Source organism: Talpa occidentalis, unplaced genomic scaffold, assembly GCF_014898055.3.
Source record: "Talpa occidentalis isolate TD23 unplaced genomic scaffold, MPIMG_talOcc4v2.1 talOcc4.7, whole genome shotgun sequence".
Taxonomy (NCBI): domain Eukaryota; kingdom Metazoa; phylum Chordata; class Mammalia; order Eulipotyphla; family Talpidae; genus Talpa; species Talpa occidentalis.
In genome coordinates, this window is record NW_023605083.1 from 99,364,910 (window position 1) to 99,380,003 (window position 15,094).

A 15,094-nucleotide genomic window follows, 5' to 3' on the forward strand; every position below is an offset into this window, starting at 1 on the left:
GGCCTTGCTGGGAAAGCAAAGCTGTGGGGAAGGAGAGGGTTATCTGAGCTGGGTGCTGAGGATAAACTCTGTCTCACTGAAGAGAGGAGGCAGGGACGGACTGTGTGTGTAAGGTATGTCAGAGGCAGTGCAGCTGAGAGTCCATGTACACAGGGAGAATAAGGGGTGGGGGCCACAATGGCCCTGGACATGCAAGCAAGTCCTTGGAGCTCATCCACAACCCATGGAGCCCCTAAGGGTACAGAGCAGGTTTTTAGATATACCCCATCAGCAGGGAAGAGGGACCTGGGGGTTAGAGGGAGAAGGGAGGGGGAAGGACAAGATTCCCTTGGGTGGCAAAGACAGAATCCAGTACCAGGAATGAAGTGAGGATCTTTGGGTCCCTGAAGTGTGCCCCCCAAAAAGGGGTATGTTGGGCAGAATACTGGCTCTTCCTTATCCCAGTACCACCCTTCTCCAAATGACTAAGAACTGGGGTTTGCTGAAGGGTCTTGTTGGCCAGGAACACCAAGTTAGGGCAGCTTCTGCTAGGCAATCTCAACTGAGAGGAGAGGGGCTGTTTTCTACCCCCACCCCGAGATGAACAGCACTTTCATGCCCCACCCCCCAGGCTATAAAGTACGGGTCCAGGATTGGTTCCACCCCTTCTAGCCCCGAGACCAAAGGCTCCTGAGCACAGTTTCCAAGTATGGCTGGACCACAAGTGGAAGAGCCCTCAAGAGGTGGAAGGAAGGTGAAGGCCCAGAGACCTGCAATCCACTCACATTCACAGAAACAGCAGACAGCCAGAGGAAGCAAGCATACCTGGAGCCAGGAAAGGGTTGAGGGACTGGGCCGGCGGGGCTGGCCTGGTCACCAGTGAGTCCAGGTTCACCAGAGCCGCATTGGGGCCCAGGAAGGACTCGGGTGTTTTCCGGGCGCTGTTGGACTTGCTTGAGGTGACGGTCAGGGGCTGAGACTCAAAAGGGTCAGGGCTTGTAGTTCCATTGTTTTGGGGTGGTGGAGAGGCCACCTTTTCAGCTATAAGACAAGGATACACACAGGCCTGGTGAGAGTGTAGGGTGGGGTCCCAGACTGGTGCATGCAACACTGCCAACCCCGGAGCATCCAGAGCAGAACACCAACATCCCCGGATGCAAGATTCCCAGGGAACCCCAGGCTGTACAGAGGATGGGATGTTCATTGCAGTGTAGTTTCCAACATCCCCAAACTGGAGATAGTCGGCTACAGGGCAGGTTATACAATCTACTGTCCACATAACCAACCCCCAGAATGTAGGGACAGAAGAGATTCGATAAGGAAGCAGAATGGTGTAGCAATATTAAGTGACAAAAGTGGGGGACAAATCAGTATGAATAACACCAGCCTCCAAAAGTATTAGGATGTTTGGGTTGGTGGCTAGATAGTGACCTTTTTTATATTTTAATTTTCTGCAATGAACATGAATTTCTTGAGAGTAAGAAGAAAGCAAATTATTATTTTTTTTTAATTCAGCCAATAGAAGGTGTGCTAAGATACACTGGAGGGAAATATGGTTGCTTTGCCAAGATGCAACATGGCAGTGGGTACAGAGGTTCTTAAAAATGGTCATACTCTCCACATAGTAATCCCATTTCTAGGACTCCAGTCTCAGGAAATAATGCAAAATGTGAACAAAGATTTAAGCACAAAGACGTTCACCACAGCATTATTTACTTTAGCAGAACTTGAAATCAACCTAAAATGTCCTCTTATAAATTATTAATTAAATTATTGAGCCATAAAGAGATAGTCTATAGCTGTGAATATTTTCTAAAGAATTTTTAATGTTATGAGAAAATGTTTTCCATCTGTAATTCCATGAAAGTCAGGGAAGGGAGCAAGATTCAACTCTGACAGTATGAGCTCAACACCAACAAGAAGACTGTATTTAAGAGCTCAGAGAAAACTGGAAGGTAACAGTGGCTAAGGGTAGGTGGCTGGATCATAGGTGACTTTCATTTTTCTTCCATAAACTTTCTCAAATTTTTTACAATGGGAATACTTCTAGAATTGGGGGTAAATATTCTGCTAGTCCACAGACAATGCTTGCCTTCTCGTTAGAGGCATGGAGGGTCGGGCAAGGACAGTTAGGTTGTGCTTTGGCCTGTGGAGAAGACACCGGAATCTTGGCTTTTTTAATGCAGCAAAAGAAAGACCCCAAGAAGCAGCACATTCTAAGCTGACTGGTTCCCTGAGCTGAGGGGACAAAAAGGGTTGTCAGAGGTGTCAAGCTGCTCATACCTTAGACCAGGACCAGCTAGGCCTGTAGCTGCAGCTGAGGGGAAAGGTAGAGGACGTGGGAGGGAGGAGATGGGAGGGAAGTGGGGAGAGCACAGGGAAGAAGCTGAGAGGAAAGAGAAAGGAGAAAAGTTGCTCTACATGGCTGGGAGGTGTGGCCCTGGGACAGAGGCTGCCCCACTGTCCCCAGCTCCACTTAGGGGTGTGTGAAGAAGGCATCCTAGACCTTCTCTGCCCCTCCAGGCACAGTCTCTGCAACCCACCCTGACCCCCTCCCCACCCAGGGACATGGAGATGGGGAGAGCTGGGCCTGGAGACCTGACTGTGGATCATGGACAGAGGTGCTAAAACGGGGCAGGTGGGGCCTGCAACCTTAGGATGAAAAGGGGCAGCTATAACTTGTCCATGCCCAGAGATGGGACTGTCCAGGATAGGTGACACCTCTAGAGAGTGGCAAGTTGAGAGAAGGAAGGTGAATGGAAATGACAGCTCAGACTTGGGGGGAGACATGCTGGGCCAGGGAACCCATGGAGCCCCATGTGGGGTTGAAGCTGGGACAGAGGTGATAGAGACAGGAAACAGAGGGCCCAAGACAAGGAGAGGGTGAAAGAAAAACTCAAACTATATGACTTCACTGTTGATGTGTACGTTCCCCCAATTAAACCCTTATAGCTCCCAAGATCAAAACGTAAATGCAAGAAGATAGGTCTTGAAAGGTGATTATTATTTCAAATAACTGGACTGGTCAAATGCACAGAATGTTATAGAAGCCACTGCACCTTTCCATACCTGTTTTCTTTGAAGTTCGGAGGTTGTCAAATTCAGAAAAGTCATCTTTAATTGTACCATTCAAATTACTGAAGAGATCAAAGGCCCCTGCAAGAACAGAAAAGGCAGTGACTGTGGGTGTGTCTTGGCTTCCCATTCCCACTTCCCAGTCTACAGCCTGGGGGTGGGTTTCAGTGGGGGCTTCTCCTGTGGGCAGGGGCAGGGAAGACAGATCTCCACCCACACCATGGGGTGATACCTGGGCTCAGGGTTAATTGGTGGGTTGGGAACCTCAAAAGGGCCTGACCAGGAACCCTGACCTCCTTGTGCACAGAATGGGGCACTTGCCTACCACTGCTCCCACCCCAACTGAAGGAAGGCTAACGGTGGTGGAGACATTTCTGAGCTGGATCAGGAAGCCTGGATAGGGCCTACAGGAAGCTACTGGAAGGAGTAGGGTAGCCAGCCCAGAGCATCTTCAGGAAGCTTCCTCTAGAGGGAGATGCAGAGACCCAGAACTCACCTTTCACACTGGATACGTAGCATCAGGGACAAAGGTTGTTGGGGGGGGGGGGGGGGAAGAGTATAGAAAGTGGCTCCATACCAAGAAGCCAGGAAGAGGGCAGAGGCTGGGCAAAGAGGCTCTTAAGTTGGGGCACTGAGGTCTCACCAGAGGTGGATACAGGCTTTGTGGCTGAGGCTGCAGCCCAGGCGTCAGCTGTTTTCCCAGCACTGGGAGCAGATTGCTGCGGGGCTGCCCACGGGTCTGAGCTCTGACAGACAGAGCTGGCTCCGGTGGGAATACCCCATGGGTCCACAGAGGCTGCTGACTTGGCACCTGTAGGAAGGCAGGGTAGGGCTCAGAGATGTCCACATAAGTCCTGGGCCATTGAGCTAAGAAGAAAAAGATCACTGTAAGCCATGTAAGCCATACTAGGGTCTGGAGAGCCAGCCAAACAAAAGGTGCTGTCCTATGCCAGCAAAACTGGAAGAGCCAAAGCCCAGGGAACCTCACCTTGAAGAGTGCACTGGGCCAGGACAGCCCTCTGGGAAGGAACAAGCTCCTAGCCATGGGAGGTCTTACAATGGGCTCCCTGAGCTAAATTCAAGCCCCCCTCTCCCAGAATCCGGTTTCCTCCCCTGGCCTGGGACATTCAGCCTCAGGCCGCAGCACAGGTCTCTTCCCACCAGTTTTTAGCAGTTTCTGCCTTAGAAGGGTATCAAAGAGGATGAGCGCAGCATAAAGAGGATAATAAGACCAACACCTATGTGCTGAGCACTAAACTGGGTCACAACTGGCTTTTTTCCTTTAGGGATACAATAAATAGAAGTGAACTCATTGTAAGGTGTCAACCCTTCATGTCAGTAACATGGAGATAGATACATGTGTATTTGTGCATCTTCTTTCTTCTAGTGGATTACCACAACCAATATGTAGCAGTCACTGCTGCCTGTGTGGGACCAGAAAGTGCCCCCCAACATTGGCAGCCCTCCACCCTAGTTTCCATGAACTTTTTGTTAGTCTCCTCTTTATTTTCCTTCTCGTTTTCACAGAGATACATATGAACAAGGTAGTGGTTACCTGTGTCTATTTTCTTAACTTTATAAAAACGGAGCAGACTGTGAACATTCTTGTGTGTCAGGCTTTTGTTTACTCCATGTTTTATTTGGGCGATTCATCTGTGTTGAATTGTAATCGAAATGTGTTCCCTTTCTTGGAGCGGGGGGAGAGGCTTACGCTTGATTAGTCTGTTGAAGGCACTGGTTTGGTTTGGTTTTTGCTTCCCTGCTTGTTCTTGCACAAGAGAACCGCAGTGATTAGTCCCGTCCCCTTCACCCAGGCATGCAGAGTGACCTCATGCAGTCCTGCCAAGTGATGTGCCCACTGGCCGTAGGTACAGGTCCTGCCACTCTGGGACCTGTGACTTAACATAAGTTTATTGTTAGCTCACTTTTTCATGGTCCCCAATCTGGTGGGTGTGAACTGTTACTTTTCCTGTTTTGGCTTACATTTTCTTTTCCTTAATGGCCCTGCACATCTCTGTGTCCCATATAATCCTTCAAGACTCCTCTCAAGTCCCTGGCTCCAGTCTTTCCTCCCTTCTCTAGTGTCATTGTTTATCTCTTGTCCTGATCTAAGAGAGTTCTACATTCTGAACACTGATTTACTAAACTCTTTACTTGCACAAGTAACTTCTCCCAATTTTCAGTGTTTCTTTTCCGTCGTCTTAAGGTATTTTTTGATGAATAGAATTCTTAACTTTAATGAAATTCAATCTAGTCGTATTTTCCTTCATACTTGTGCTTTTCCTGACAATTAGGAAATCCTTCCCTATAAGGGGGTGTCAAAGTTGTTCTTGTACAGTAACTTCTGAAAGATCTGCCTTTCACAATTATATATTTCGTCCATCAGTGACCGATTTTTGTATGTAGTACAAAAATAAGGGTTCAAATTCCCATCTGCTTCTATGACAACTCACCCAGCACCTCTCCCCACTGACCTGTGCAGCATTCCTCCTCTGTCACAGTCAGCTCTTCATGGATTTATCACTGGGTTCTCTAGTCTGGTCCACTGACTAGTATGTCTTTCCCTATCCCTGCATGTTCTGCTTCTCCTCACCGATAAGATGATGAAAATCTTGATATCCTGAACAGAAAATTCCAATCCTGTTCTTATTCTTCAAGAATAAGATTATTCTTGGCTTATTCTTCTTGGATCCTTGTTCTTCCGTATCTATTTTAAAATGATCTTGTCAAGTTGAGAAAAAAAAAAACTTGGGATTTCACCAAAATTGCACTGAATCTCAGATCAATGTGAAGAAACTGTTATCACTGTGAGTCTTCCGAATCAAAATCATAGGCAATCCCCCATTTGCTTGTCTTCTTTAATATCTTTCAGTGAAATTTTATTTTTTTTCTTTTCCTCCATAAACTTATTCCAAGAACAGGCACATTTAAAATTTTATTATCTATTTATTGTTAAGCTCAAAAATTAATTTTGTACACTGATTTTTATATCCAGGATTCTGGCTAAACTCTTAGCTGAAATTCATCCTAATTATTTATGCTTATAGTTCTAATAATTCTAAAAAAAACTTGTAGAAATTTTTTTATTTCTGTGATCATCTTACTTGCAAATGACGGCTGCTTAATTCTTTCCAATTCATGTACATTTCCTATCTTACTGCACTGGCTGGGAACACCAGGCCCAGTATAAAGCTGGAGAGCAGTCAGCATCCTTGTCTTGCAGGATCAATTTTCAACATCTGACCATTAAATGTTAGCATTTACCATTATAGGCTTTTCTCCTTTGCGAAGACCTTTATCAGATTATGGAAGTTCTCCATTCCAAATTTGCTAAGACAATATTTGGCAATATATTGCTTGGCAATAAATGACTGATGAATCTCACCAACCTGTTTCGACCTCTATGAAGATGATCATGATTTCCCTCTTTTACTCTATTAATAAGCTATATGGATACATTTTCCAATGACCTGGCCTTTGCAAACAAAGTTTCTCATGATGTATTATATCACATTTATATTTTTCTCGTTTTGGTTTCACAAGTGTTTCTTTGCTTAGGGTTTTTGCATCTATGTTCCTAAATGGGACTAGCCTGACCTGTCTATTCTCTCACTGCATATCTTGAATGATTTTGGTGTTAAGGTTATGTTAACCTCACAAATGAGCACGAATACTTCTATTTTCCTATCCTTGGAAGAGTTTGGTATAAAAGTGAAATTGCTTCTTAAGTAGTGTTAGAATTTGCCAGGGAAAACCCTGAGTAAATTTGGGAAGTGAGGAGATTTTAAAGTATTGACTCAATTTGCCTAGTAACTATAGGACTACCTCTATTCAGAGGGCTTAATTGTTCTTCATTCAGTTTTCATAAGTTTTCTTTTTAAATTTGTCCATTACATTGAAGTTTTCATATTTTTCCAAAAGAATTAAATTTGGACAGTATTTGTAGTTATATTGTTTCATTCCTAATACTGTCGGTACCTTTCCTCTTCAGTTAAATTAACTAAAAAGTTTTTTTTTTTTAACTTACCAATCTTTTACTCTTTTCAATGAATCAGGGAATATCTTGTGGATATTATTTCATTTGTGCTCTAATTCACAAATTTCTGTTTTCTGACCCTTTTTGTTACATTCCTTCAATAACATGGGTTTGAAATGCACGGGTCCACTTACATGTGAACTGTTTTCTAGTCATGGGTTCTGCATTCTCCAATTCAACCAACTGCAGATACCAGCTGACTGAATATGTTGATGCCGAACCCACATACACAAGGGTGGACTCTTGAGTTTTACTCATATTTTTTGACCTTGCTGCAATCAGCACCTCTAACCCCAGTGCCATTCAAGGGTTAACTGTAATGCTAATCTAACCTCTAACTGCTCATGTTACCTCATTAATTCTACACCTTTCTTTTTCACAAATGTAAATATATAAAGCTATAAATTTTCCTCTTACTATTGCTTCAATTGTCCCACAAATTCCGATAGGAATTATTTACATTATTTGTTTCTAAATGTTTCTGATTTTCACTTTCTTTTTGACTCAAGAATCTAGAAATGTCTTTAAAATGTCAAGAGTATGGACTTCAGTTAATTATCTTTTTCTTATTAGCTTTTAGCTTGAATATATTATGGTCAGAAAATGTATTCTATGTGATCCCAGTTTTCTGCAGTATGTTTAGGCCAGTTTTGTTTTTTTGCCAAGCACATGATCAATTTTTTCTAAGAGTCCTGCATGTGACTGAAAACAATGTATATTCTCCAATACCTAGGAATGATGAATTCATGTGCTTGTAAGTTGTCCTACTCAAATTTTCTATATTCTCATTGCTTTAAAAATATACTGACACATTATTTCCCATTTCTGATGTTCTTGGTTCTTTTCTGAAGATCAAGTGTTTGCATCTGGTTGTCTTCTTAACAGCCTGAGGAACTTCCCTCAGAGTTTCTTGTGGGGCAGACATGTTAGCAATAAATTCTCTTAATTTTCTATTAGCTGAGAATGCCATTATTCACTTCATTCTTGAAGAATACCTTCACTGAATACAGAACTCTGGATGGGTAACAGTTTCTTCTTCTTGTTGCAAAACTTAAAACATCTTTATTTCACCATCATTCTTCGAAGAAGAATGGCGCTTCACTAGGCATGGCGCTCTGGATTGGTGTTCTTTCATGCACTGAAGACATTATTCTGCTGTCCTCTGGCTCAGTCACTGTGAAGAAGTCAGCTGTCAGTGAGACTGCATTCCTTTGTAATACATCCTCTGTTCCCTGTGCCTTTATTTAAGATGTCCTCTTTCTTTGGTGTTCTGCAGTCTCCTGATGATGTGTCTAGGTGGGGATTTATTTATGCTGCTTAGGATTTACTGGGCTTCTTGGATCTGAGAAGTAGCACCTTGCAACAATTCTTGAAAACACCCAGTCATTATCTTTTCAAATATGAATTCTCCTGGAATTCCAAACAGATACGTATTAGATGTCCTGGTTCTGCCTCCACGCTTCCCCCGTCACACTGACCTCGCTGCTCCCCAAACACAAAAGGGCACCTCAATTGCCTGCCCCCTTTGGGTTTCTGAGTTCTGCCACCTTTTTCCTTCTCATCTTGCCTTCCCTGACTCCCCTGATGCCCTTCACACAGCATCCTTTAAAGCACTATCATATAGCACCCTAACTACTCATCTGAGAGTCGCCCTTTATCTGTAAGTTCAGAGTAAGGGCTCATTCCTCCCCTGTACCCGGCATGACCTGTGACCACCTGGCAGAGCTCTGACAGAGGACAGCAGAAGGGGCAATGACCACACCTCAGAGAAGAGGTTCCCCTGAGCCTCAGACAGGACTTACTTCCCTGGGTTCCAATTCCTACCCATGACCTTCTAGTCCTAGTGTCAGTGTGTAGGATGGACATGTGGACAGGAGGGGCACTGGCTTCCAAAAAAAAAAACAAAAAAACAAACAAACAAAAAAAAAAACCCTGTGCTAGTTGTTCTATCACACTGACTTCATCTGAAATGCTGAGTGGCTTTAGAGCATAACTATCAAGCCTACACCAACTACTGCCCTCATTGCCTTTTTCAGTTTTGGCAAGGTTAGCTGATGAGCGGGGAGGGACATGGCAAAGGGGAACAGGAGTGTGCTACTTCTGCTACTTCTCAGTCTTGCCATGGCAACTGTGATAACCACTTGTGAAATGGAGACAGGCAAGGGCAGACTTTACTCTGCAAGCTTAGTCCCCACCATGACACAGAAGACAGATGACCACCAATTAGGGACTGAAGGAAGCAATGAAGGATTATGGGAACCACAGAACCTCTAGGCTAGAAGGGACCCTGCAGTTAATCTACTCTAACTCTCTCCCTTGGAGTTCCATGACTACTTCTTCCAGAAGTTCTGGGTTGATGTCTAAATTCAGGAGCTAGAAACATATACAAAGGAGAGTTGCTGCGTATGTCTATTTATACAGTTTTCAATTACCTTAGCAGGATTTCACTTACCATGCAGCTCAGGAAACTCCAGAGCAGAGGTTCTCAACTGCGGCTGTCCTTGGGAATCTCTTGGGGGATTTTAGTAGAATACTAAAATGCACTGTCTCTTCCCCCATTCCCATACATGATGATTCTGGGGAGGGCTTGGGCATTTGGATTTTAAAAGCTCCCTAAATGATTGGGATGGGCAATCCAGACATAAAAGAGCCACTAAGTTCCTGAAGTGCTCAGGCCATGGTCAAGCCCTCCCCGGACATAATGGCCCAGTTCAAATGCACAAGTCTGAAGAAACAGACTCATGGATGGAAGTGCCAAGTCCTGCCTCCCATAGGTAAACTTCAAGGACCACCTTGGAGTTACCTCATTCCACCAGAGGAACATTTGCTCAGCATTCACCAGGCCCTAAGATAGAAACACTGACATAAGCAACTGTACATGTACAGGACACAGGGAGCTGGTGACCATGAAATAAGGTGAGGCAGTCCTGAGGATAAGCACAGAGGCACAAGTCTTCCCAAGCGCAGAACCTGAGTCAATGTTTTCAAGGTAGGAGTTTGCCAGGCAGACAACAAAATGCAATATAAAATAAGGATTAGCCACTAGGGAAACCAGGCTACCCTGCCAAGCAGAGATTATTGGACTTGAAACTCTCTTTAGTGACCCCTCAGCCCCAGGCCTCAGGCACTGGCTGAACCAACATGGGCAAGCCCCTGGGCAACCACCACAAACTCACTGTGCAAAAGCAGGATTTGCTTCTCTAGTTGGACCTATCTCGCTGTCAATGCAGGTCTAAACACACCAGTTTCCCCCAAAAATGATCTATCACTAAGAGTGAAAACAAAAGTAGCGTAACATTTCTAAAAGTTCTTTCTACTGTGAATGCTATGACACATGAAGCTATACACACCGCATGGAATGTAAGGCCTTCTCCATGAGCATGCATCACACTCAGCTGCCTTCAGCCCAGACTCATAGGCCAGGCTTCCATTTGGAGTCCCTCCACCACTGGCCCCCTCCTTTCCCATGCCCAGCAGCTTCACCCTAAAATTATTGGAAAGCCTCTTCTGACACCTGCAATTATTTCTCAGGGCCCTGCTTCCCTTTTAGAATCTGCTGAAACAACAAAAACAAAAGCATGGCCAAGAACTTGAAAATTCAGCAACGTAATGAAATATGCTTTTTTAACCCCCCCCTCCCCTTGGTTGCAACTGTATGGGGAATATAAAAATAAAATTAAAAAAAAAAATCCCCCCCTTAACCCTTGTGCCCTTTCTCTTTCCCCTTAACCTCAGAAATGTTACTTCATTTATTAATGTTTGCTAGCTTTTATAAGTATTTTGCTTTGTGGAATCATCTACTATGCCAATGTATAACATTTGTCTTTGTTCTTCTGACATGCCTTCCTTACTACATGTAACTGTTTCCATCTTGCTGTAAATGGTAATGCTTCATATTTCCTTATGGTTAAATGGTATTCCCGTTGTGTGACTATATCCCACCTTCTTAATTCATTATTCTTATCGCTGGGGTGATGCACGATGTTAAAATCAAGCTCTGGCCCAGAAAGAAGCCCCTGCTCCCTGACTGCCATGCACATGGACAAAGTTGGTCACAGCTTCAGGTTTAGTGTGGAATGAAAGATGCACACAGTTCAAACCCTGTCCTCCCCCCGCCACCCCAAAATCAGCCAGATGGCCATGGAAATGCTGCTTAGCCTCTGTGAGTTCTACAGTGATTCCAGTCTGTGAATGGTGGTTGGGATCTATGTGCATTCAGAAGGCTGTGACTTTCTGCTCTACTGTGTGAAGGAATTATAGGAGGCCCTACTCTTAAGACACCTCACATTTTTCAAACCTAACTTGGGGATAATATTTCCTCCACCTTCCCACCATCAACAGGTGTTGATGGCCCCCAAAATCTAACCCGTGGGAAAGTGGCGAGAGCCAGGCACAGCAGCCCCCAGTGACTGCCTGCTGACAGTGTAGCTGCAGAGCCCAGCACCCGTCCCCCTTCTCCATGAATGGACAGTGGATTCGCTGCAAGGCTCCTCTGTGTACTACCCTCCATGTCCTCCACAGGGTCCAGGTCATGCCACATGCCCGATAAATAAATGCTTGTTGAAAGCTCAAATGAATGAGAGGAAAGGAGGATGGAACCAAGGGCAGAAAGATCAAGCAGCTTCCGCCTCCTCCTCTGTGGGTCCATTCAGAGTGGGTCCACTCAAGCCTCACCAAGCCTCATGTATGAATATTCATGGCACAGGGAGGCAGTCAATCTCAGGGTCACAGAACTGAGCTGTTGGGGTGGGGGAGGGAGGTGTCACCAATAAGCCAGCAGCACCACCTGCTGCTATTGGGCGGAAGATGGCCTCTATCCTGGGCCAGGCAGCAGGAGGGTGGGCAGAGAGAGTGCCGAGTGGGCCAAGGCCTTCTGAATCACCAGGCTGTGTGCCCTCCTCATACCAGGTGGCTGCTTTGTGTGTCTGGAACAGAGAAGGAAGTGCCCCGCTGACCTGGCAGGATCCAATTTCCCTCCCCTCAGTCCTCAGCCTTTTCTCCCAAGGCCACTTGGCCAAGATGCCCCCAGTACTGCTTGGAAAGAACTGGTAATGGCAGGGCTCACTACAGAAGTGGCTTGCCAAAGCATTTCTTTCATCTAGAGGGTGCAACTGACAGTGCTTGGGAAGTGACACCCCAATCTCTATAATTTATGAACTTTTTTTGGATTCAGGGGTGGCCCTGAAAACATGCACCAGAGGAATTTATTAGAGGCTAACTGGTAAATTGGATACCATGTCTTACTCTGGAGCTGTGCCTGGAAAATGTAAGCAAAGGGACTGTTATCATGTGCCAGTGAATTCAGGAGCTGGTGTCATGCCTCTCCTGCAGAGCGGGTGAAAGCAGAGTATCACCTCCGTGTGTACAAGCAGGTCAAGGGGAGGTGACAGAACCTTGTACCTTCATTGTAGTCAAGTTGTTTAGGGTTTTTAATGATACCTAGAAATACACATTATATAGTGCAAGTGTAAACCTCTACATACATTTATGAACTTGTATATACAGTAAGACCTGGTCTCTGTAAAAACATAAAATGCTCAGGGGGTAAAAATAAAACAGGAAGCAGCAGATAAGCTAACATTTTAACACTGGTTATCTCTTCATGCCAGAATTTCAGGTGACTTTTCCAAGACCTATACAGCCACAGAAGGGATTTTTAACAGTATAGGATGCTTTGGTAATTCCAGGACAAGGTACATTAAGCACTGAGCCTGCCCTAACTTCTTGTGTGTTTCCAGAGGAACAAACTTCTCTGGGACTTGTGGCCTGTTTTCTCCCTGATTCACTGGTGAAAATGTTAAATGCATCAGAACCTAGGAGAAAGGCCTGGGTTGGGCAAATAGCAAGAGAAAGCAAACTGACAGTCCTCGAACCACATGTGGCCACTGGCAGAAATAATTTGATTAACCTCAACCATGTTCTTAATTTAAAAATTAATAGCATGGGTGTCCACTCTCTCTACTGCTTTTCAATATAATACAGAAGCCCTAGCCAAAGCAACATGGCAAGAGAAAGACATACAAGGAATCCAAATAGGGAAAGAAGTAGTAAAACTATCATTCTTTACAGATGATATGGATAATATACATAGAGAACCCTAAAAACTCTACAGAAAAACTAATTTAAACAATAACCAGTTTAGTAAAGTAGCAGGATACAAAATCAACATATAAAAATTAAGATTTTTAAAATTCAAGTTTAAACTGGATTCAAAATAGCCAAAAAGCAGAAACCACTCCAAGTGTTTATCAACTGTTTAATGGTTAAACAAAATGTGATATAGCCATAAAGTGAAATATTAGTCACATAAAGGACGTATGGAAAGATGCTATCACATGGATGAACTGAAAACAAGATGCTGAGTGAAAGAAACCAGACATTAAGACCACCCGATTCCATTTGTGTGGAATGTCCAGAAGAGATTGTAGAGCGAGGAGAGAAAAGCAGCAGGGAGTAAGGGAGTAACTGCACAAAGGGCTGCTTTCTGGGGTGATGGAAACACCCTGAAATTATTAGTAATGGTTGCACAGCATTGTGAGTGGATAAGAACCATCAAAATGTCAACTTTAAAATGGTGAAGATGGTGATTTTTATCTTGATTAAAAAAAAACAACTGAAGAGCAGATCTTTGTGTGTGGCACTCTCATGCACTGCTCAGCTGCCTCTTGCCAGCAGTGCCCCCACCTCTGGACAGTCCTGGGTGATGCTCCCTGCAGGTACGTGAGAACCCCAACTGCCTGAGATGGTCCTGCCCCACCTGCCAGGAGATTCCCAGTTCCTGTGAGGCTGGGTCCCTCCTAGCTCACCCAAGACATCTGGCTCCAGGACAGAGCAGGTCCAGGACAGAGCCAAAGGAAGGGCGGGCAAACCAGTCCACTTGAAATATGTATATTTTATCTCTCCTGACTATGTTCACCCCTGGTAAATAAGTCACAGAGCTTTAAAAAAAAGTTTTTCTCTCTCCACCACCCCCAGACTCCAAGTGCCTCCCTAGAATAATCCACTGACTGCATAATTCAAATTTACTAAACTCACCTGCACCCAGTGAGACCACATCCTTTTCCAGGTACTGAGAAACTCTCTCATTAATGAACCATTATATCATTCTAAAAGGGACTGACAATCTTTCCCAAAGAACATCCTATCTGTAACAAGTAGCCATCACTTCATAAAAGAACAGCTTTTCAGAATCAAGTATAAAGTCAAAGGCACTTTCTGGAAGAGCCCCACGTGGGCATTTCCAGCAGACCTGTCTTGGCTGTCCCCACACATGGTCATCAAGACATTACACCACAGGCTCCCCGGGGCACAAGAAATGCCCAATGACACACATGCCAGGGACCATGTGAACCAGCTTCCCTGGCAGCCCTAGTGCTGGCCTTCGGTGGTTGAAAGCTGTGAACCATCTGGTTTGGGGTTTGCCCAAAAGCCCACAGGATTCTTGCCAAAGGGATCATGAGTCTCCACATACGAAGGCAAAAGCATTGCCCAAGGACTTCTGGGGCCGATACTGCCCTCTGGGCATGTCCAAGCACTAGGCAAGGCTGCTAGGCCCTGAGTGACCAGGACTCCCCCCACACTCTTCTCTCATTGACTCTGCTCCCTGATGTAGGTTCCTGTACCTATACCTGCTATGCCACTGAAGCTTCTGCTGGAAACTCCCTTGCCTTTTTGTGGCCTAGTCATCTCATGTTCTTCCTTATAGATTCCTCCAAGATGTCTGTCTCCCACCTACAGGATTCCTGAACCAAGCTTTGTCCCAGGATGCTGTCAAAGAACCTCTATAGAAGCCTAGAAAAAACAGTACTATTACTCGGTGTTCCTGTCTTGCCCACACCTGCCCAAGACCCTAAGGGCAGGACCAATACCTGTCCATGTCTAGGTCTCTGCATGGCAGGACAGAGCCTAACATTTGCTTCAGCAAACGTCCAGGAATCTAGCTGAACACAAAACCTACTTTCAGTTTGGGGAAAAAGAGTCTAAGAGGATATCACAAAATATACA

The 15,094-nt window shown here is 44.9% G+C and overlaps 1 protein-coding gene across 5 annotated transcripts in view; it reads right to left on the minus strand.

Moving 5' to 3' along the window:
- Nucleotides 1–15,094, minus strand: part of EPN2 (epsin 2) — an 84,762-nt gene that overhangs the window by 11,098 nt on the left and 58,570 nt on the right. For 4 of the 5 annotated variants that reach the window (XM_037492647.2, XM_054689339.1, XM_037492645.2 and 1 more), the window contains 3 exons: nt 3,698–3,865; nt 3,049–3,135; nt 805–1,020 (listed from right to left, as the gene is read on the minus strand). In XM_037492647.2, coding sequence (XP_037348544.1) covers nt 805–1,020; nt 3,049–3,135; nt 3,698–3,865 — 471 coding nt within the window. The other variant, XM_037492648.2, reaches the window with a different exon arrangement.